The 24103-nt window shown below is 38.6% G+C and overlaps 1 protein-coding gene across 1 annotated transcript; it reads left to right on the top strand.

The window, feature by feature from the left end:
• Nucleotides 1-201: 201 nt before the first annotated feature.
• LOC113280773 (G2/mitotic-specific cyclin-1-like) lies at nt 202-742 on the top strand. The gene is made up of 2 exons (XM_026529358.1): nt 202-259; nt 306-742. Exons 1-2 carry the CDS (start codon nt 202-204, stop codon nt 740-742), a joined length of 495 nt encoding a protein of 164 aa, XP_026385143.1.
• Nucleotides 743-24103: the final 23361 nt, after the last annotated feature.

Below are 24103 nucleotides of genomic sequence, written 5' to 3'. Positions count from 1 at the left end.
TTCTTCTTCCTGTAGCCTTCTTATCTGTTGTAGTCAATCTTCATAATTAGATGCCCAAGATCATTGGTATGGATTCTGTTCCACTCAAACTCTGAATATGTTCCATCACCTGCGTCATCTTCAACATTTCTGTGCCCTAAACTAAGAATAATTTCTTTCTACCCGGCCGGAATCACACAGTTCTAAGTATTAATGAAAAATATGGGTTACTTCGTAAATGGGTCGGATCTGTTAGACCCAGTTAAGTTCCTAAAACAATGTTAGGCCACTATGTCCTTTAATAATTTCACAAGGGCATTTTGCAGTAAAGCAGCAGTGTAGACCTTTAGTTGTGGACTCAGTAGTCGATATCGACAAAAAAGACATTAAAAATCCTCTTGCAGTAGTAGAATACGTTGATGATTTATATAAGTTTTACAAACTGGCAGAGACATCAAGTCAGATCGGTGATTATATGAGTGTGCAAACGGAGATTGACGAGGATGCCAGGATGAGTGTTGTGCGTTTTTTGGTTCAGTTTCACATTAAGTTAAATCTTGCAACAGAAGTTCTGTTTCTGGGGATTCATATTCTTGACAGATACCTTTGCATGGATTTAGTCGCAAGAAAAAACTTACCACTGGCAGGGTTAACTGCGTTACTTATAGCTAATAAATATGAAGAAGATTCAAATCCACCAGTAGAAGAATATATTAATATGGCGGATGAGTTTTATAGCAAAAAAGATATATTGGATATGTAGAAACTGATCTTGAGGAAGCTTGGATGGACTTTAGGCATTCCTACTGCATATCACTTCCTTGTGCGGTTTATCAAGGCTGCTGAAGCTGATAAAGAGATGGAGAACACAATTTTTATCTTGGCGGTATCAAGTTTGATGCAGTATGAAGTGATACAGTCGTATCCCCCCTCCATCGTTGCAGCATCTTCTGTTTACGCAGCAAATTGGTTCCTCAAAAAGACCACCCTTTGGAGCGCAACACTTCAACATTATACGGGTTTATGCGAATCTCAAGTTGTGGAGTGCTCAAAGCGATTGATGAAGATGTGAAGATATGAAGGCAGACAAAGATGGTGATCATAATGATATTGTAATTGCTTTCGATCTAAGCAGATTGATTTATTGTAAAAGAACTACGTTTGGCTTGATCGCATTACTGCTGTGGGTACGTAGGCAGCCGTATAAGTTGTTCTTTAGACACGGTTCAGTTCCAAAAATATTAAAAAAAATATGTAATGCAGTAACTGGTAACTGCGCTCTAATCTTTTCTGTAAATATATAGTTTTTTTTTCAATAACTCAATGCATGTTTTTAGGAGATATAACATTACATATAGTACCCTTTGTTGTTTATTAACTCTCTACTCTGAGATTATTTATCTTTAGAGTTTATAAGGAGTTTGATCAAACCCTACGGATGGGATGTAAATTCGCAATGTTTTATCCAAGAGGGATAAATGTATCTTGATTTTGAAGCTATTTTTTGTTGATCTTTGCTGAAACGAAAAAATAAAAAGGAGACACTAAAAATAGATTCTAAGATTAGGGCTTTATGAATGTCCCTAAGCATGAAGTTTGTGATGGATTCTCGACCACCAGAGGGTCCATGAGTTTTCAATGGTTGCCAACGTCCGGGGAAAAGAAATATCACGGTGGTTCTGGTGGTAATGAATTCAATGAATTCTCGACCACCAGAAGGTCCGTGAGTTCTCAACGAAGTCAGGTGAAAAGAAAAATCACGTTGGGTCTGGTGTCCGAGAATTCACTGAATTCTCGACCACCAGAGCCTCCGTGAAAAAATAGTGACACTGAAAAGATATTCGTAGAAAACTGAAAATCAGTGGCCGTAGGTCGTGGTATACGAGAATTGAATGAATTATCGACCATCAGAGCCTCCGTGAAAAAATATTTACCCTGAAAAAGCATCTGTGGACATAGAGAAAAGTATTAAAACAAGATTAAACTTAAATAAAACGAGATGAAAACATGTAATACAAAAGATCAAAACTAAATAACCTGATAGTATCCAAAACAAAACTAAAACTTTGAAAGTAACTCAACAAAAAGGAAGATATCTAAGCTAAGGTCTATGGTTTCAATAGAACCATCTTGGAATTGTGATGGGACACATTCATTCCATACTTGATGCATTCTTTCATAATGAGGAGTCCGCAAAAGTGCCGCTTCTTTGCATACTTTTCCCATCCGGGATACATCGGTGGAATGGGAGCTGCTGGTTTGAGGATTGCATTCACAAAATGTCGATTATCTATATTGAAGATTGATACAATCTTGACATCTCTAGGGGGGCCGGTAGTCAAGGGTAAGAAGCAGTTGTTCCCTTTGTCAGAAATAACTGTAAAGATACCGTTGAACGCTGAATAAAAAATATATCCCATCTAAGGCAAGGTCATCCAGTAATCCTTTGACGCAATACTGTAAGTGTAGTTAAGAGCTTTAGTTACTTTTTTATAAATTTCCTCTCCACCCATCTGTGGGACATGCAAGTTGCGGTTCTTCTCTAGTTCATTCAGCATGCGTCTCTTGACGGTTCTCCAACTATCTACCGGACATAATCCATGCATTTCAGCACAAACACGAAATCCACAATGACCATCCGGAGCAACATTTTCCAATATTTCAACTATATGAAGAGATATTTTTTGATCCATTTTTGCCAGATCTGAATTTAGGTGATTCACGTATTCGTCATCATCATTTTTATATGCCCGGGTAGGTTTCCCAAATATATCAATGATTTTAGCCTTCTTGGTATATTTGAGAGGATTTCTGAACGAAGGAGCCTTGCTGCAGTTGCGAGGTCTTTTTGACGAAGGTACATTGCTTGCTTGGGAACATAGCATATTTTTCTTGGCGGTCGAATTCTTTCTTTTCCTTGTAGATGATTGTTTATATGTTCTAGTACTTATTTATTTTAGGAGAAAATTTAACATGGAGTTTAAGAAACGATCCATACTAGGTCAAAGGAGAAGAATATATGCTGTAAAGCAGCAATGTAAACCTTTAGTTGTGGATTCAGTAGTCGATAACGACAAAAAAGACATTAAAAATCCTCTTGTAGTAATAGAATACATTGAAGATTTAGACAAGTTTTACAAACTGGCAGAGACACCAAGTCAGATCGGTGATTATATGAGTGTGCAAAAGGAGATTGACGAGGATACCAGGATGAGTGTTGTACGTTGTTTGGTTCAGTTTCACATTAAATTAGGCTTCTCTTAAATATAGACCACATTTTTATTAACCATAGCCCCTTTTAACCATAGCCCACAATATTTTTCAATTTATTAACCATAGCCCATATCATAGCCCACACCGAGTTAGCATAAATCGGTTTCTAGTAGAGGCGAATTAAGTTCAGACGATCCAACTCAGTTAATTCAGTTATTAAAACTAGATTCTAAAACGATTTTCACAAACCCTTTTTCTAAAACCTGCCAACCACACACCCTCTAGATATAAACCCTAAAATTTCTTTTCAAAATTGGTTCCAAAAATCAATCAATCGAATCATCAGGGGATGAATTAAAGAAGAAAGAATCAAATCAAGAACTTCTTATTCTCACGGAGACTCTGGTGAACGCGAGAGCATTGGTTGGAGTTAGAAAAGGTCCGAAGAATTGATTCTTCACGGAGGGGGAAGTTTCCTTAAGATTTAATCATCGAAAAATAAAAATCCAGGGACTTTTAAATTTCATGGATGGGGAAGTGTCCGTGATTGAATTCAAACTAGTCATCTATGTCTTCTTCATCTTCTCAATTTCCATTTTATTCTTGGCCTTAATGCTCTCTTCTCTGTTTCAAGTCCAAATCCTCCGAGCACTCAATACAACCACAAAAACACCGCTCATCAATTGAAGCATCTTCTTACGAGTTTGTGGATATAACTTTTGCTCCTTATGGTGAGTACTGGAGAGAGGTTAGGAAAATAACAATGGCGGAACTGTTGAGCGTGAAGAGGGTACAATCGTTTCATGCTGTCAGGGCAGAAGAGGTGGCTACACTGATTGAAATCATTCATAGATATTCTTCTTCTTTGTTTTGTTAACAACGTCATATGTCGAGTTTCTTTTGGAAGGAAAAATGAAGAAGAAATTGATACCATGGCAAGAGTAAGTTTCACAGATACCAATACCAACAGCAATTACAAAGTCAGGTGAAAAGAAAAATCACATTGGGTCTGGTGGCCGAGAATTCACTGAATTCCCGACCACCAGAGCCTCCGTGGAAAAATAGTGACACTGAAAAATATTCGTAGAAAACTTAAAATAAGTCGCCGTAGGTCGTGGTATACGAGAATTGAATGAATTATCGACCATCAGAGCCTCCGTGAAAAAATATTTACCCTGAAAAAGCATCTGTGGACATAGAGAAAAGTATTAAAACAAGATTAAACTTAAATAAAACGAGATTAAAACATGTAATACAAAAGATAAAAATTGAATAACCTTATAGTATCGTAAACAAAACTAAAACTTTGAAAGTAACTCAACAAAAAGGAAGAAATCTAGCTAAGGTCTATGGTTTCAATAGAACCATCTTGGAATTGTGATGGGACACGTTCATTCCATCCTTGATGCATTCTTTCATAATGAGGAGTCCGCAAAAGTGCCGCTTCTTTGCATACTTTTCCCATCCGGGATACATCGGTGGAATGGGAGCTGCTGGTTTGAGGATTGCATTCACAAAATGTCGATTATCTATATCGAAGATTGATAAATTCTTGACATCTCTAGGGGGGTCGGTAGTCAAGGGTAAGAAGCAGTTGTTCCCTTTGTCTGAAATAACTGTAAAGATACGGTTGAACGCTGAAGAAAAAATATATCCCATCTTAGGCAAGGTCATCCAATAATCCTTTGTCGCAATACTGTAAGTGTAGTTAAGAGCTTTAGTTACTTTTTTTATAAATTTCCTCTCCACCCATCTGTGGGACATGCAAGTTGCGGTTCTTCTCTAGTTCATTCAGCATGCGTCTCTTGACGGTTCTCCAACCATCTACCGGACATAATCCATACATTTCAGCACAAACACGAAATCCACAATGACCATCCGGAGCAACATTTTCCAATATTTCAACTATATGAAGAGATATTTTTTGATCCATTTTTGCCAGATCTGAATTTAGGTGATCCACGTATTCGTCATCATCATTTTTATATGCCCATGTAGGTTTCCCAAATATATCAATAATTTTAGCCTTCTTGGTATGTTTGAGAGGATTTCTGAACGAAGGAGCCTTGCTGCAGTTGCGAGGTCTTTTTGACGAAGGTACATTGCTTGCTTGGGAACATAACATATTTTTCTTGGCGGTCGAATTCTTTCTTTTCCTTGTAGATGATTGTTTATATGTTCTAGTACTTATTTATTTTAGGAGAAAATTTAACATGGAGTTTAAGAAACGATCCATACTAGGTCAAAGGAGAATAATATCTGCTGTAAAGCAGCAGCGTAAACCTTTAGTTGTGGATTCAGTAGTCGATATCGACAAAAAAGACATTAAAAATCCTCTTGTAGTAATAGAATACATTGAAGATTTAGACAAGTTTTACAAACTGGCAGAGACATCAAGTCAGATCGGTGATTATATGAGTGTGCAAAAGGAGATTGACGAGGATACCAGGATGAGTGTTGTACGTTGTTTGGTTCAGTTTCACATTAAATTAGGCTTATCTTAAATATAGCCCACATTTTTATTAACCATAGCCCCTTTTAACCATAGCCCACAATATTTTTCAATTTATTAACCATAGCCCATATCATAGCCCACACCGAGTTAGCATAAATCGGTTTCTAGTAGAGGCGAATTAAGTTCAGACGATCCAACTCAGTTAATTCAGTTATTAAAACTAGATTCTAAAACGATTTTCACAAACCCTTTTTCTAAAACCTGCCAACCACACACCCTCTAGCTATAAACCCTAAAATTTCTTTTCAAAATTGGTTCCAAAAATCAATCAATCAAATCATCAAGGGATGAATTAAAGAAGAAAGAATCAAATCAGGAACTTTTTATTCTCACGGAGACTCTGGTGAACGCGAGAGCATTGGTTGGAGTTAGAAAAGGTCCGAAGAATTGATTCTTCACGGAGGGGGAAGTTTCCTTAAGATTTAATCATCGGAAAATAAAAATCCAGGGACTTTTAAATTTCATGGATGGGGAAGTGTCCGTTATTGAATTCAAACTAGTCATCTATGTCTTCTTCATCTTCTCAATTTCCATTTTATTCTTGGCCTTAGTGCTCTCTTCTCTGTTTCAAGTCCAAATCCTCCGAGCACTCAATACAACCACAAAAACACCGATCATCAATTGAAGCATCTTCTTACGAGTTTGTGGATATAACTTTTGCTCCTTATGGTGAGTACTGGAGAGAGGTTAGGAAAATAACAATGGCGGAAATGTTGAGCATGAAGAGGGTACAATCGTTTCATGCTGTCAGGGAAGAAGAGGTGGCTACACTGATTGAACTCATTCATCGATATTCTTCTTCTTTGTTTTGTTAACAACGTCATATGTCGAGTTTCTTTTGGAAGGAAAAATGAAGAAGAAATTGATACCATGGCAAGAGTAAGTTTCACAGATACCAATACCAACAGCAATTACAAAGTCAGGTGAAAAGAAAAATCACATTGGGTCTGGTGGCCGAGAATTCACTGAATTCCCGACCACCAGAGCCTCCGTGGAAAAATAGTGACACTGAAAAAATATTCGTAGAAAACTTAAAATAAGTCGCCGTAGGTCGTGGTATACGAGAATTGAATGAATTATCGACCATCAGAGCCTCCGTGAAAAAATATTTACCCTGAAAAAGCATCTGTGGACATAGAGAAAAGTATTAAAACAAGATTAAACTTAAATAAAACGAGATTAAAACATGTAATACAAAAGATAAAAATTGAATAACCTTATAGTATCCTAAACAAAACTAAAACTTTGAAAGTAACTCAACAAAAAGGAAGAAATCTAGCTAAGGTTTATGGTTTCAATAGAACCATCTTGGAATTGTGATGGGACACGTTCATTCCATCCTTGATGCATTCTTTCATAATGAGGAGTCCGCAAAAGTGCCGCTTCTTTGCATACTTTTCCCATCCGGGATACATCGGTGGAATGTGAGCTGCTGGTTTGGGGATTGCATTCACAAAATGTCGATTATCTATATCGAAGATTGATAAATTCTTGACATCTCTAGGGGGGCCGGTAGTCAAGGGTAAGAAGCAGTTGTTCCCTTTGTCAGAAATAACTGTAAAGATACCGTTGAACGCTGAAGAAAAAATATATCCCATCTCAGGCAAGGTCATCCAATAATCCTTTGTCGCAATACTGTAAGTGTAGTTAAGAGCTTTAGTTACTTTTTTATAAATTTCCTCTCCACCCATCTGTGGGACATGCAAGTTGCGGTTCTTCTCTAGTTCATTCAGCATGCGTCTCTTGACGGTTCTCCAACCATCTACCGGACATAATCCATACATTTCAGCACAAACACGAAATCCACAATGACCATCCGGAGCAACATTTTCCAATATTTCAACTATATGAAGAGATATTTTTTGATCCATTTTTGCCAGATCTGAATTTAGGTGATCCACGTATTCGTCATCATCATTTTTATATGCCCATGTAGGTTTTCCAAATATCAATAATTTTAGCCTTCTTGGTATGTTTGAGAGGATTTCTGAACGAAGGAGCCTTGCTGCAGTTGCGAGGTCTTTTTGACGAAGGTACATTGCTTGCTTGGGAACATAACATATTTTTCTTGGCGGTCGAATTCTTTCTTTTCCTTGTAGATGATTGTTTATATGTTCTAGTACTTATTTATTTTAGGAGAAAATTTAACATGGAGTTTAAGAAACGATCCATACTAGGTCAAAGGAGAATAATATCTGCTGTAAAGCAGCAGCGTAAACCTTTAGTTGTGGATTCAGTAGTCGATATCGACAAAAAAGACATTAAAAATCCTCTTGTAGTAATAAAATACATTGAAGATTTAGACAAGTTTTACAAACTGGCAGAGACATCAAGTCAGATCGGTGATTATATGAGTGTGCAAAAGGAGATTGACGAGGATACCAGGATGAGTGTTGTACGTTGTTTGGTTCAGTTTCACATTAAATTAGGCTTCTCTTAAATATAGCCCACATTTTTATTAACCATAGCCCCTTTTAACCATAGCCCACAATATTTTTCAATTTATTAACCATAGCCCATATCATAGCCCACACCGAGTTAGCATAAATCGGTTTCTAGTAGAGGCGAATTAAGTTCAGACGATCCAACTCAGTTAATTCAGTTATTAAAACTAGATTCTAAAACGATTTTCACAAACCCTTTTTCTAAAACCTGCCAACCACACACCCTCTAGCTATAAACCCTAAAATTTCTTTTCAAAATTGGTTCCAAAAATCAATCAATCAAATCATCAAGGGATGAATTAAAGAAGAAAGAATCAAATCAGGAACTTTTTATTCTCACGGAGACTCTGGTGAACGCGAGAGCATTGGTTGGAGTTAGAAAAGGTCCGAAGAATTGATTCTTCACGGAGGGGGAAGTTTCCTTAAGATTTAATCATCGGAAAATAAAAATCCATGGACTTTTAAATTTCATGGATGGGGAAGTGTCCGTGATTGAATTCAAACTAGTCATCTATGTCTTCTTCATCTTCTCAATTTCCATTTTATTCTTGGCCTTAGTGCTCTCTTCTCTGTTTCAAGTCCAAATCCTCCGAGCACTCAATACAACCACAAAAACACCGATCATCAATTGAAGCATCTTCTTACGAGTTTGTGGATATAAATTTTGCTCCTTATGGTGAGTACTGGAGAGAGGTTAGGAAAATAACAATGGCGGAAATGTTGAGCATGAAGAGGGTACAATCGTTTCATGCTGTCAGGCAGAAGAGGTGGCTACACTGATTGAACTCATACATCGATATTCTTCTTCTTTGTTTTGTTAACAACGTCATATGTCGAGTTTCTTTTGGAAGGAAAAATGAAGAAGAAATTGATACCATGGCAAGAGTAAGTTTCACAGATACCAATACCAACAGCAATTACAAAGTCAGGTGAAAAGAAAAATCACATTGGGTCTGGTGGCCGAGAATTCACTGAATTCCCGACCACCAGAGCCTCCGAGGAAAAATAGTGACACTGAAAAAATATTCGTAGAAAACTTAAAATAAGTCGCCGTAGGTCGTGGTATACGAGAATTGAATGAATTATCGACCATCAGAGCCTCCGTGAAAAAATATTTACCCTGAAAAAGCATCTGTGGACATAGAGAAAAGTATTAAAACAAGATTAAACTTAAATAAAACGAGATTAAAACATGTAATACAAAAGATAAAAATTGAATAACCTTATAGTATCCTAAACAAAACTAAAACTTTGAAAGTAACTCAACAAAAAGGAAGAAATCTAGCTAAGGTTTATGGTTTCAATAGAACCATCTTGGAATTGTGATGGGACACGTTCATTCCATCCTTGATGCATTCTTTCATAATGAGGAGTCCGCAAAAGTGCCGCTTCTTTGCATACTTTTCCCATCCGGGATACATCGGTGGAATGTGAGCTGCTGGTTTGGGGATTGCATTCACAAAATGTCGATTATCTATATCGAAGATTGATAAATTCTTGACATCTCTAGGGGGGCCGGTAGTCAAGGGTAAGAAGCAGTTGTTCCCTTTGTCAGAAATAACTGTAAAGATACCGTTGAACGCTGAAGAAAAAATATATCCCATCTCAGGCAAGGTCATCCAATAATCCTTTGTCGCAATACTGTAAGTGTAGTTAAGAGCTTTAGTTACTTTTTTATAAATTTCCTCTCCACCCATCTGTGGGACATGCAAGTTGCGGTTCTTCTCTAGTTCATTCAGCATGCGTCTCTTGACGGTTCTCCAACCATCTACCGGACATAATCCATACATTTCAGCACAAACACGAAATCCACAATGACCATCCGGAGCAACATTTTCCAATATTTCAACTATATGAAGAGATATTTTTTGATCCATTTTTGCCAGATCTGAATTTAGGTGATCCACGTATTCGTCATCATCATTTTTATATGCCCATGTAGGTTTTCCAAATATATCAATAATTTTAGCCTTCTTGGTATGTTTGAGAGGATTTCTGAACGAAGGAGCCTTGCTGCAGTTGCGAGGTCTTTTTGACGAAGGTACATTGCTTGCTTGGGAACATAACATATTTTTCTTGGCGGTCGAATTCTTTCTTTTCCTTGTAGATGATTGTTTATATGTTCTAGTACTTATTTATTTTAGGAGAAAATTTAACATGGAGTTTAAGAAACGATCCATACTAGGTCAAAGGAGAATAATATCTGCTGTAAAGCAGCAGCGTAAACCTTTAGTTGTGGATTCAGTAGTCGATATCGACAAAAAAGACATTAAAAATCCTCTTGTAGTAATAAAATACATTGAAGATTTAGACAAGTTTTACAAACTGGCAGAGACATCAAGTCAGATCGGTGATTATATGAGTGTGCAAAAGGAGATTGACGAGGATACCAGGATGAGTGTTGTACGTTGTTTGGTTCAGTTTCACATTAAATTAGGCTTCTCTTAAATATAGCCCACATTTTTATTAACCATAGCCCCTTTTAACCATAGCCCACAATATTTTTCAATTTATTAACCATAGCCCATATCATAGCCCACACCGAGTTAGCATAAATCGGTTTCTAGTAGAGGCGAATTAAGTTCAGACGATCCAACTCAGTTAATTCAGTTATTAAAACTAGATTCTAAAACGATTTTCACAAACCCTTTTTCTAAAACCTGCCAACCACACACCCTCTAGCTATAAACCCTAAAATTTCTTTTCAAAATTGGTTCCAAAAATCAATCAATCAAATCATCAAGGGATGAATTAAAGAAGAAAGAATCAAATCAGGAACTTTTTATTCTCACGGAGACTCTGGTGAACGCGAGAGCATTGGTTGGAGTTAGAAAAGGTCCGAAGAATTGATTCTTCACGGAGGGGGAAGTTTCCTTAAGATTTAATCATCGGAAAATAAAAATCCATGGACTTTTAAATTTCATGGATGGGGAAGTGTCCGTGATTGAATTCAAACTAGTCATCTATGTCTTCTTCATCTTCTCAATTTCCATTTTATTCTTGGCCTTAGTGCTCTCTTCTCTGTTTCAAGTCCAAATCCTCCGAGCACTCAATACAACCACAAAAACACCGATCATCAATTGAAGCATCTTCTTACGAGTTTGTGGATATAAATTTTGCTCCTTATGGTGAGTACTGGAGAGAGGTTAGGAAAATAACAATGGCGGAAATGTTGAGCATGAAGAGGGTACAATCGTTTCATGCTGTCAGGCAGAAGAGGTGGCTACACTGATTGAACTCATACATCGATATTCTTCTTCTTTGTTTTGTTAACAACGTCATATGTCGAGTTTCTTTTGGAAGGAAAAATGAAGAAGAAATTGATACCATGGCAAGAGTAAGTTTCACAGATACCAATACCAACAGCAATTACAAAGTCAGGTGAAAAGAAAAATCACATTGGGTCTGGTGGCCGAGAATTCACTGAATTCCCGACCACCAGAGCCTCCGAGGAAAAATAGTGACACTGAAAAAATATTCGTAGAAAACTTAAAATAAGTCGCCGTAGGTCGTGGTATACGAGAATTGAATGAATTATCGACCATCAGAGCCTCCGTGAAAAAATATTTACCCTGAAAAAGCATCTGTGGACATAGAGAAAAGTATTAAAACAAGATTAAACTTAAATAAAACGAGATTAAAACATGTAATACAAAAGATAAAAATTGAATAACCTTATAGTATCCTAAACAAAACTAAAACTTTGAAAGTAACTCAACAAAAAGGAAGAAATCTAGCTAAGGTTTATGGTTTCAATAGAACCATCTTGGAATTGTGATGGGACACGTTCATTCCATCCTTGATGCATTCTTTCATAATGAGGAGTCCGCAAAAGTGCCGCTTCTTTGCATACTTTTCCCATCCGGGATACATCGGTGGAATGTGAGCTGCTGGTTTGGGGATTGCATTCACAAAATGTCGATTATCTATATCGAAGATTGATAAATTCTTGACATCTCTAGGGGGGCCGGTAGTCAAGGGTAAGAAGCAGTTGTTCCCTTTGTCAGAAATAACTGTAAAGATACCGTTGAACGCTGAAGAAAAAATATATCCCATCTCAGGCAAGGTCATCCAATAATCCTTTGTCGCAATACTGTAAGTGTAGTTAAGAGCTTTAGTTACTTTTTTATAAATTTCCTCTCCACCCATCTGTGGGACATGCAAGTTGCGGTTCTTCTCTAGTTCATTCAGCATGCGTCTCTTGACGGTTCTCCAACCATCTACCGGACATAATCCATACATTTCAGCACAAACACGAAATCCACAATGACCATCCGGAGCAACATTTTCCAATATTTCAACTATATGAAGAGATATTTTTTGATCCATTTTTGCCAGATCTGAATTTAGGTGATCCACGTATTCGTCATCATCATTTTTATATGCCCATGTAGGTTTTCCAAATATATCAATAATTTTAGCCTTCTTGGTATGTTTGAGAGGATTTCTGAACGAAGGAGCCTTGCTGCAGTTGCGAGGTCTTTTTGACGAAGGTACATTGCTTGCTTGGGAACATAACATATTTTTCTTGGCGGTCGAATTCTTTCTTTTCCTTGTAGATGATTGTTTATATGTTCTAGTACTTATTTATTTTAGGAGAAAATTTAACATGGAGTTTAAGAAACGATCCATACTAGGTCAAAGGAGAATAATATCTGCTGTAAAGCAGCAGCGTAAACCTTTAGTTGTGGATTCAGTAGTCGATATCGACAAAAAAGACATTAAAAATCCTCTTGTAGTAATAAAATACATTGAAGATTTAGACAAGTTTTACAAACTGGCAGAGACATCAAGTCAGATCGGTGATTATATGAGTGTGCAAAAGGAGATTGACGAGGATACCAGGATGAGTGTTGTACGTTGTTTGGTTCAGTTTCACATTAAATTAGGCTTCTCTTAAATATAGCCCACATTTTTATTAACCATAGCCCCTTTTAACCATAGCCCACAATATTTTTCAATTTATTAACCATAGCCCATATCATAGCCCACACCGAGTTAGCATAAATCGGTTTCTAGTAGAGGCGAATTAAGTTCAGACGATCCAACTCAGTTAATTCAGTTATTAAAACTAGATTCTAAAACGATTTTCACAAACCCTTTTTCTAAAACCTGCCAACCACACACCCTCTAGCTATAAACCCTAAAATTTCTTTTCAAAATTGGTTCCAAAAATCAATCAATCAAATCATCAAGGGATGAATTAAAGAAGAAAGAATCAAATCAGGAACTTTTTATTCTCACGGAGACTCTGGTGAACGCGAGAGCATTGGTTGGAGTTAGAAAAGGTCCGAAGAATTGATTCTTCACGGAGGGGGAAGTTTCCTTAAGATTTAATCATCGGAAAATAAAAATCCATGGACTTTTAAATTTCATGGATGGGGAAGTGTCCGTGATTGAATTCAAACTAGTCATCTATGTCTTCTTCATCTTCTCAATTTCCATTTTATTCTTGGCCTTAGTGCTCTCTTCTCTGTTTCAAGTCCAAATCCTCCGAGCACTCAATACAACCACAAAAACACCGATCATCAATTGAAGCATCTTCTTACGAGTTTGTGGATATAAATTTTGCTCCTTATGGTGAGTACTGGAGAGAGGTTAGGAAAATAACAATGGCGGAAATGTTGAGCATGAAGAGGGTACAATCGTTTCATGCTGTCAGGCAGAAGAGGTGGCTACACTGATTGAACTCATACATCGATATTCTTCTTCTTTGTTTTGTTAACAACGTCATATGTCGAGTTTCTTTTGGAAGGAAAAATGAAGAAGAAATTGATACCATGGCAAGAGTAAGTTTCACAGATACCAATACCAACAGCAATTACAAAGTCAGGTGAAAAGAAAAATCACATTGGGTCTGGTGGCCGAGAATTCACTGAATTCCCGACCACCAGAGCCTCCGAGGAAAAATAGTGACACTGAAAAAATATTCGTAGAAAACTTAAAATAAGTCGCCGTAGGTCGTGGTATACGAGAATTGAATGAATTATCGACCATCAGAGCCTCCGTGAAAAAATATTTACCCTGAAAAAGCATCTGTGGACATAGAGAAAAGTATTAAAACAAGATTAAACTTAAATAAAACGAGATTAAAACATGTAATACAAAAGATAAAAATTGAATAACCTTATAGTATCCTAAACAAAACTAAAACTTTGAAAGTAACTCAACAAAAAGGAAGAAATCTAGCTAAGGTCTATGGTTGGTGTGACAAGCAAAGACACACAAAAGCTTGCAAGTATACAAGGCCAAGTTATGATATAGAAGGTAAGCAGGGGGTCAGTCCACAGGGAGTGGGAGCATACAAGAGAAACCTAAGCTAACAATGGTGACAATGCACTATGGCAGTGAGCAAAGCAAGGTAAATCAGCAAAGAACCAAGGCTTGGAAGCCAAGGGCAAGGTGAGGATTGTGCACTGATTTCAGTGCACAGAAGGCTTCAAAGTGCAAGAAAAAAAAGGCAAGAAAATAAACTGAATTGAAAGCACACAGAACTGAAAATGTAAGTGACTGAGAAGGAATTGGTGGGTAAGCCAAGGCTTAGGATCCACCTTGTGTCCTAACCAAATGACATGTTTCTAGGTTGAGTTTGATCCTATGCATACATCTAGAAATAGAAGAATACTAAATTGCTCTATAGTCTGCCCCTAGCATTGGCTGTCTTTTGACAGCACAGCCAATCACAGGCACTATGTGCATTGGTATCTCCCATTTGCTCAAGCAAAACAGGGCACAAAAGAACTATCCTAGCAACCTGTCAATTGACAGTACACAAGGCTTCAACTGAGCCTTAGCTTAGTGCTATTTAGCTCATGCTAAACATGGATAAAGCAATAACATTCATCATATGTGATAATTCAGACACAACTAGCAACATTTGAGATAACTAAAAACATAAGCAACTTTCAACTGTTAACTGATAAAACAAATTGAATTCAACTAAAAATGTCTAATTCTCTACTGGCTAGTCCAGAGAGATACACAGTGTCTTTCACACACTCCACATAACACCAATTTATACCCCCCTATCAGAATTAGGGTTCACAGCCCCTTTTCCCCAAAATCAGAAAATCAGGTGAAATTGATTTACCTAATGTTGATGAGATACTCGCTCCATCTCGTCGACCCACTCTCCAATTACTTCTTCTCGTTCATCTCCTGCTCCAATTGCTGCTCTAACATCAACTTATATCCCCAATTTCTCACCTAGGGTTTCAGTGATGAGAGATGAGAAATTGAGGAGATTAGTTGATGAAAAAGAGGTAAAACGTGATAGTGATGATGGGTTTAGGTGTGGTGGTGGTAGAGTGATTTGGGGAGAAGATAGTGGAGTGATTTGGGGGAAGGTAGTGGTGATGGAGACGGACATGGTGGTACTGTTGCAGAGAGGGGGGGGGGGGAAGATGGAGGAGAGAAGGGTGTGTTTGGGTATAGGTATAGGGTTGCTAGGGTGTTGAGCAGGTGTAGAGGATTTTGATGTTTCGCGAAGCTGGACCGATGGATGGGAAGATGGTAGGTGGATCTGACGGCGATGCGGAGGCAGGCGATGAGCGACCGTCGGATGAAGAGATACGACGAAACGAACGGTACTTGATGGAGTTAGGTACTGTAGTGTAAGGCGGAGATATCAAACTTCGATGCACAGCAAGGGAGCGACCGTCGGATGCTCCTGAGAACTGATCTGACGGCTGAAGACGCAAGCGGGTATGGATTTGGGTTTTAGGCTTTTGGGTATAGAATATGGGTTTGGGAAATGAGTTTGGGCTTGGAAAACCTTGAGCCCACTTCTTCTTTAAGAGCAACTTTCTTCTTCTTGAGCCCATTTCCAGCTTTTTGGACGTGCGCTCCATTCTTTGCGGCTTCCTTGCGTAATTTCTCCCGGCTTTTCACCACTTTTCTGCTCTTTTTGCTCCGCAACTCATCCAATCTTTATTTATTACCTAAAAATGCAAAATTAAGTAAGAAAAATATTTATTCTTGAAAACAATGAAAATACAGAATATGGGATAAAATGTAGAATTAATGCATAAAAGATGAGTTAAATGCCAACAAAAAGGGATAAATATATACAATATTTGGCACTCATCAAATACCCCCAAACCTGAATTTTACTTGTCCTCAAGTAAAACAAAACTAAGGAAATCCTAACTATACCACTGTCGCTGGTCTCTCGAATGCATTTAGCGTATGCACTAAGCCTTTTAAACCACTAAGTGTCCCTAGTGGACGAGTTGAAGTCTCGTGAAGGTTTGCTTAGAACGTACCTACAAAGTTCTAGGTCAAAATATAAGCTCAGATTCCATCAAATGTGACATGTGCAAAACAGTTTAAGCTCACAGCAAAATGGAGATGTCAATCTAGCTATCGAAGGCACAATCCTAGCACTGATAACAAAAAAAGACATGTGATAAGAGTGTAAAGTGTATCTACACATGTGTAAAGAAAGATCTGAAGTTATGACTACTAATCACCAAGAGATAGTTTCTCAGGCTAAGAACTGAGGTCGAAATCTAGCTAGCTGTCCGGACTTTACGAGAATTGTGAATGAGTTGGAGGTATTTCACAATTACTCGCGTTGTACATCAATGGCATACACCCTCCTTGCTTATTACAAAAACAACAAAATGACTCTTTACATGACTCTTATTTACATTGACTATCTCTTTTTATTTTTGGAACAAGAGATGATGGAATTGATAAATACTTGATTTTTTTATTTTTCTGATATTTTTTTTCTCTTTTTTTTTTTTTTTTTTTTTTTTTTTTTTTTTTTTTTTTTTTTTTTTTTTTTTTTTTTGGAAAAACACTTTTGATACATATACAAAAGGAAACAAAAATTACATGACACTTTGCAAGAGGTAGCCCTTTTTGATGCACCCAGTTAAATTCGATGGTTGTCTTTCTTAATGTAACCTCCACCTTCTATCCCAACCAACCAAAGAACAAGCTAGTCAAGTTTCGTTCAGTATTCTAAAGTGATTGGCAATCGTAACTTCCTATCAAACACCTTGAAGATCGAGGCCATACATGTATTGGTAGATCGTGCGCGTGCAAATTTCTTATCACTATGTGAATTGTGCTAGAATCAGGGTGCCTAAATATCTAGACTAAGACTCCTAATAATTACATATTTGCACAAGAGTCAACATTTCAAGGTAAATGAGCTCCATTTTTTGATTTTTTATTTTTTAATTTTTTTTTGATTTTTCAATTTTTTTCAAAAGAAGAAGGAGTTCGTTTTCAATTATGCATATTATCATGGTATCTACTCTATACCCCCAAACCTAAACTAAACATTGTCCTCAATGTTTCAAAATATGGAAAGAATTATAAAACAATATATGAAGAGGAACATGCTGAGTAGAGTAAAAGGAGAGAGAATACCCGATTGTACGGGGCAGCTCGATTAAAACTCCGTTATTCAAGGCAAAAATCCATCATATTAGGAGTCACAATGGATGAGCACAAAATATACAAAAGGAAATTTAACTAACACATTATCTACAAGAAAATTTGGTTTTTAATGGGATTGGACTTTTTGGAAAAAATTTGGTTTTGTTGGGAAACATTTGGTTTTGATGGGAAAACGAAAATTTTGGTTTTTAGGGAAAGATTTGGAAAACTTTTTGGTTATTTAGGGAAAGAGTGGACCAGTTTAGTCCACATAGACTGGGTCCTCCAGGTTGGTTGTTTCAATGTCGGGTGGAAATGGCTCAAGGAATGGCTTTAATCTCTGCCCGTTGACTTTGAAAACGTTCTTGTTGGAGACATCCTCCAGCTCTACAGCTCCATGAGGAAAAACTGTGCGTACTAGGTACGGACCCTTCCATCTGGAACGCAGTTTTCCTGGAAAAAGATGTAATCGGGAGTCATACAGCAAGACTTTCTGACCAGGAGTGAAGGATTTGCGCAGAATACGCTTATCATGAAACATCTTCATCTTTGCTTGTAAGCTTGGCACTGTCATAAGCCTCATTTCTCAATTCTTCCAACTCGTTGAGTTGAAGTTTCCTTTGAATTCCAGCTTCGTCCAGAGAAGTTCAGCTCTTTGATTGCCCAGTCGATGTTCTAATTCCACAGGTAGATGGCACGGCTTTCCATACACTAGACGATAGGGGGACATGCCAATTGGTGTCTTATAAGCTGTTCTATAGGCCCACAAAGCATCATTCAATCTCAATGACCAATCTTTCCTGGACGGGTTGACCGTCTTCTCCAGAATGTGCTTAATTTCCCTATTAGACACTTCCACTTGTCCACTAGTCTGAGGGTGGTACGGAGTAGCAACCTTGTGAGTTATGCCATACTTGCGTACTAAAGACTCAAAGTACTTGTTACGAAAATGTGAACCGCCGTCACTGATGATAGCTCTAGGGGTACCAAAACGTGCAAATATGTTCCTTTAGAAATGAAAGTACCACCTTGTGGTCATTTGTTCTGGTTGCTATGGCTTCTACCCACTTAGAAACGTAATCAACTGCGACTAGGATGTACAACTTGCTGTCAGACATGGGAAATGGACCCATGAAGTCTATCCCCCAAACATCAAAAATCTCCACAATCAAAATGGGGTTCAATGGCATCATGTTTCTCCTCGAAATGCTTCCTAGCTTTTGACAGCGTTCACAAGCAACACAATAATCATGGCAATCCTTGAACAATGATGGCCAATAGAATCCACACTGCAAGATCTTTGCAGCGGTTTTCTTGGCACTGAAATGGCCTCCACATGCTTGGTCATGACAGAAAGATATCACATCTTTCTGTTCAGTGTTGGGGACACATCTCCTAATGATTTGGTCTGGACAGTACTTAAACAAATATGGGTCATCCCAAAGGAAATGTTTGACTTCAGCCAGGAATTTAGAGCGGTCTTGTCTCGACCAACGTGAGGGCATCCTACCTGTAGCGAGGTAGTTAACAATATCAGCAAACCAAGGAAGGTCTGAGATAGACATCAGCTGTTCATCTGGGAATGATTCTCTAATCAGCTCACATTCATCAATAGACTCTAAAGTTAATCTAGACAAATGATCAGCAACCACATTCTCACAACCTTTCTTATCACGGATTTCGAGATCGAATTCCTGTAATAAGAGTATCCATCGAATAAGGCGAGCTTTAGCATCCTTCTTGGAAAGAAGATACTTCAAAGCCGCATGGTCTGTGTATATGATGATCTTAGACCCTATCAGATAAGATCTAAACTTGTCTAATGCGAAAACGACGGCAAGCAATTCCTTCTCGGTAGTTGAATAATTGAGTTGGGCATCATTAAGGGTTTTGCTAGCATAGTATATCACATATGGTAGTCTATCAACTCGCTGTCCTAAAACAGCACCAACAGCATAATCAGAGGCATCACACATAAGTTCGAACGGAAGCTTCCAATCGGGTGGTCGGACTATAGGAGCGGTGGTGAGAAGGGTTTTTAATTCCTCCCATGCCTTCACACAAGCAGCATCGAAATTGAAGGCAACATCTTTGGAGAGAAGACTGCACAGAGGTCTGGAGATTTTGCTGAAATCTTTGATGAATCGCCGGTAAAAACCAGCATGACCTAGAAATGATCTGATCTCCTTCACAGAGCAAGGTTGTGGTAGATGTTGAATGAGGTCAACTTTAGCTTTATCCACTTCAATTCCTTTTCTGAGATGATGTGTCCTAGAACTATTCCTGAATTCACCATAAAATGGCATTTTTCCCAATTTAGAACAAGGTTCTTTTCTTTACATCTGGATATCACGAGGGCAAGATGCTTCAAACATTCGTCAAACGAGGAACCAAAAACAGAGAAATCATCCATAAAGATCTCGAGAAAACTATCTATCATGTCAGAAAAAATGCTCATCATGCAACGCTGAAAAGTAGCAGGTGCATTACACAACCCGAAGGGCATACGTCTATAAGCAAACGTCCCAAATGGACACGTGAATGTAGTTTTTTCCTGATCTTCGGAGCAATGTGAATTTGGTTATAACCGGAAAAGCCATCTAGAAAACAGTAGTGACTGTGTCCAGACACACGTTCTAGCATTTGGTCAATGAAAGGGAGCGGGAAGTGATCCTTCCTTGTTACTGTGTTCAACTTCCTGTAGTCGATGCATACTCGCCATCCTGTGGTTGTACGAGTAGGGACTAATTCATTCTTGTCGTTCTGAACTACAGTAATGCCTGACTTCTTAGGCACAACTTGAATGGGACTAACCCATTTGCTATCGGGAATTGGGTATATGATACCCGCATCAAGTAGTTTCAGGATCTCTCCTTTGACTACATCTCTCATGTTAGGATTAAGTCTCCTTTGCATTTCCCTCGATGGTTTGGCATTCTCTTCAAGGTTAATGTGGTGCATGCAAATGGTGGGACTAATTCCTTTGAGATCTGAGATGGTCCATCCTAAGGCCTCTTTGTGTTCCTTAAGTACTTCTAAAAGCTTACTTTCCTGTTCCGTGTCTAAACATGATGAAATAATGACAGGTAAAGTATCAGAAGAACCTAGGAATGCGTACTTCAACGTACTAGGCAATGTTTTCAATTCAAGCTTGGGTGGCTCAACAATGGATGGAATAAGCTTGGAATCAGAGAGTAGGGTGGTTCCACTTCATATTTCCTTTCAGTGACGTCCATTTGAGGTACAGATTCGAGCAGAGATAGGACGTCACTACAGTATGCATCATCATAGGAATCAGGGTTAAAGTTCTCCATACATGCTTGAAAGGGGTCGACGGATAGAATGTTAGTCAACGAATCTTGCATTAATCCTTCAATCATATTAACTTCATGCACATCATCATCATCAAGATTCACAGGTTGTTGACTAATATCGAACACATTCAATTCTACCGTCATGTTACCAAAAGACAGTTTTAACACTCCATTCCGACAATTAATGATCGCGTTGGACGTAGCCAAGAAAGGACGTCCTAAGATGACAGGAATGTGACAGTCTGGGTTTTGTACAGGTTGAGTGTCTAAGACAATGAAGTCTACGGGAAAATAGAATTTGTCAACCTTGATCAAAACGTCTTCGACCACTCCACGAGGAATCTTGACAGATCGGTCTGCCAGTTGTAGAGTGATAGATGTTGGTTTCAACTCCCCAAGACCTAACTGCTCATAAACAGAATATGGCAGTAGGTTAACACTTGCACCTAGGTCTAATAACGCTTTATTGACCGTGTGTTCTCCTATAGTGCAAGAAATTGTTGGACATCCTGGATCCCTAAACTTGGGTGGAGTTTTGTTCAGAATGATGGAACTCACCTGCTCAGCTAAGAAAGCACGTTTTTGCACATTGAGCTTGCGCTTTTGAGTACACAAGTCTTTGAGGAATTTGGCATAAGCAGGGATTTGCTTGATTGCTTCAAGAAAAGGAATGTTGATGTTGACTCTCTTGAACAGATCTAACATCTCATTGTAATGGGTACTTTTCTGTTGATAGATCAATCTTTGAGGAAATGGGGCAACAGGAGATGAGTTGGCAAAGGGACATTCACAGCAGTAGAATTGTCAGATTTTCCAACTTGCTCAGATTCTTTGGTTTTCTGGGGTTGTGGAGACAGCGTGGAATTTGTATCAGATTCATTAGGTTCGCCCACGTTGTTCTCGATGACTTTACCACTTCGGAGGGTGGTAATGGCATGGATTTGATCAGGTGAGGTTTCAGTGCAGGATGTTGTGCCTGTTTGAAATATCCTCTTTGGATTTTGTTGGGGTTGGCTCGGAAGTTTACCCTTTTCTCTCTCACACATTTGATCCATCTTTTGATCTAGATTTTTCTGACTTTGCATCAAACTCTGGAACATTTCCTCTAGGGTGGATAATCTCTTGTCGGTATTGTGTTGAGGATATGATTGTTGTTGAGAGTTTGATTGTTGTTGAGGGTTTCTCGGGTGTTGATAACCTTGATTGTTCTGATATCCCTGATTGTTTTGATAGCTCTGATTGGGTTGAGATGGTCCTCCTGAGTGGGTCCTTTTGACCATGAAAAGTTAGGGTGGTTTCTCCATCCTGGATTGTAGGTCTGTGAATAAGGGTTATGCTCTGGTTTTTGAAACATGGCATGTGCCTGTTCAAGCCTAGACTCCTGGACTGCAAGCAAATCGGGACAATTTTGGAATTGATGGTTGGGGTCGTTACAAGCAGCACAAACAGACGAAGCGACATGTTCTCGGAGAGTAGTGGTGGAAGGTTTTGAATTTTTATGTAGTTCTAACTCTTCTAATCTCCTAACTATTGATGCCATGTTTGCTCTTCCCTCAAAATCCGCTTCAATCCTAAAAGCCTTTGCTTCGGATGTAGTCTTTCTGGTTTCACGGATGGATTCCCACTGTTGCGTCTTTTCAGCTACTTCAATCAAGAAGTCCCAAGACGCGTCAGCAGTTTTATCTACGAATAGACCATTACACATCGACTCAACCGTTGTTCGGGTGGACACATCTAGACCTTCATACAAAATTTGCACAAGTCTCCATTTTTCAAAACCATGATGGGGACATTGGAGCAATAATTCATTGAATCTCTCCAGGTATCTAGCTAAGGTCTCACCTTCTAATTGCACAAAGCTATTCAGACTTTGACGAATTGTCGCAGTCTTGTGGTTCGGGAAAAACTTTTTGAAAAACTCCTTTATGAGGTCATCCCATGTCATGATGGATTGAGGCTGTAAAGCATAGAGCCAGGCCTTTGCCTTATCTTTCAGGGAGAAAGGAAAAAGCCTTAACTTCAGGGTTTCGTCGGTCATTTGAGTGAAACGCAGAGTTCCACAAATTTCCTCGAATTCTCTCACGTGGTGGTACGGGTTTTCATTCTCAACACCTCTAAAAATAGGAAGCATCTGTATTGTGCTTGATTTCAGCTCATAATGGCCATTAGCCTCGGGCAGCAAATACAAGAAGGTTGACTGGCTCTAGTTGGGTACATATAATCCTTGAGGGTACGGGGTTCTCCCATTGTTTCTGGTTGATCTGGACTGTCTCCCTCAGAACTTAGAATTTCGATAGGTTCGTCTGGGTTAATTCTAACAAGTCTGTTTGTCTGGTCTCTGTAGGTCACAATCATGTCCTAGTAGGTACCTTAACTAACATGTTGGTCAGACAGAGCAATCGGAAACAATTTGGCCCACAAGGGTTATGAAGATTTGGTTTTGAATGGGTTTTGGTTTAAGAAGGGATTTTGTTTTTGGTTTAAAATTGGGCTTTGGAAAATTTTGAACTAAACCTAGCATAAATTAGCACAACTCATAAAAGAAAATAAAAACAATAATAATAATTAAGACAAGCCCATAAAAGAAAAAGAAAAATAAAAGAAAAAAAAAAAAAAAAAAAAAAATAATTACAGTCCCAAATATAAAAAAAAAAGAAAAAGAAAATAAATAAAAATTATTACAATCCCAAATAAATAATTAAATTAATTATTACAAGCCCGAATTTGAATTTAAATGAGGCCCAAGTGGGTTAACTCATGGGTTAGGCTTACTTGTTTTTGGAGGGAAGCCCAAAAATAGGCTTTTAGTCCCCTTTTAGTTGCACAGCCCAGTTGGGCTTTGATCGTCCTAAGCAGCTCACGTCCAAGCCCAGCAGCAACAGGTGGACAGAGCCCAGCAGAATCTGCAGCGAAGCCCAGGAGCAGAAGTTGCAAGCCCAGCGAGATTGAGGTTACTAAGCCCAGCTCAGTTGGTTCAAGCCCAGCAGAGAGGGTGCACAAGCCCAGTTGACAGCTTCAGTTGGCAGCCCAGTTGGCTTGGCAGCAGCTTGGCAGCAACACACACAGCAGCACTTGGCAGAGGAAGCACCAACAGCAGCAGCAACAGCAGGCTTTGGCTTTGGCTTGGCAGCACACCGCAGCAGCAGCAGCAGCTCAGCAGAGAAGGCAACAGCAGCAGGCTTTGCAGCAGCAGCTCAGGTAACAGCAGATGGCAGTACCACTCCCCGGCAGCGGCGCCAAAAACT

The sequence above is a fragment of the Papaver somniferum genome, chromosome 5 (genome assembly GCF_003573695.1).
Source record: "Papaver somniferum cultivar HN1 chromosome 5, ASM357369v1, whole genome shotgun sequence".
Classification (NCBI taxonomy): Eukaryota; Viridiplantae; Streptophyta; class Magnoliopsida; order Ranunculales; family Papaveraceae; genus Papaver; species Papaver somniferum.
Note: the sequence above shows the minus strand (reverse complement) of the source record. Positions and strands in the feature narration are given on the sequence as shown.

Coding starts and splice junctions, on each gene's coding strand:
- LOC113280773 (XM_026529358.1), top strand. CDS start 202: ATGGGTTACTTCGTAAATGGGTCGGATCTGTTAGACCCAGTTAAGTTC. Junction 260..305: donor AGTTAAGTTCCTAAAACAAT/GTTAGGCCACTA, acceptor GGCATTTTGCAG/TAAAGCAGCAGTGTAGACCT.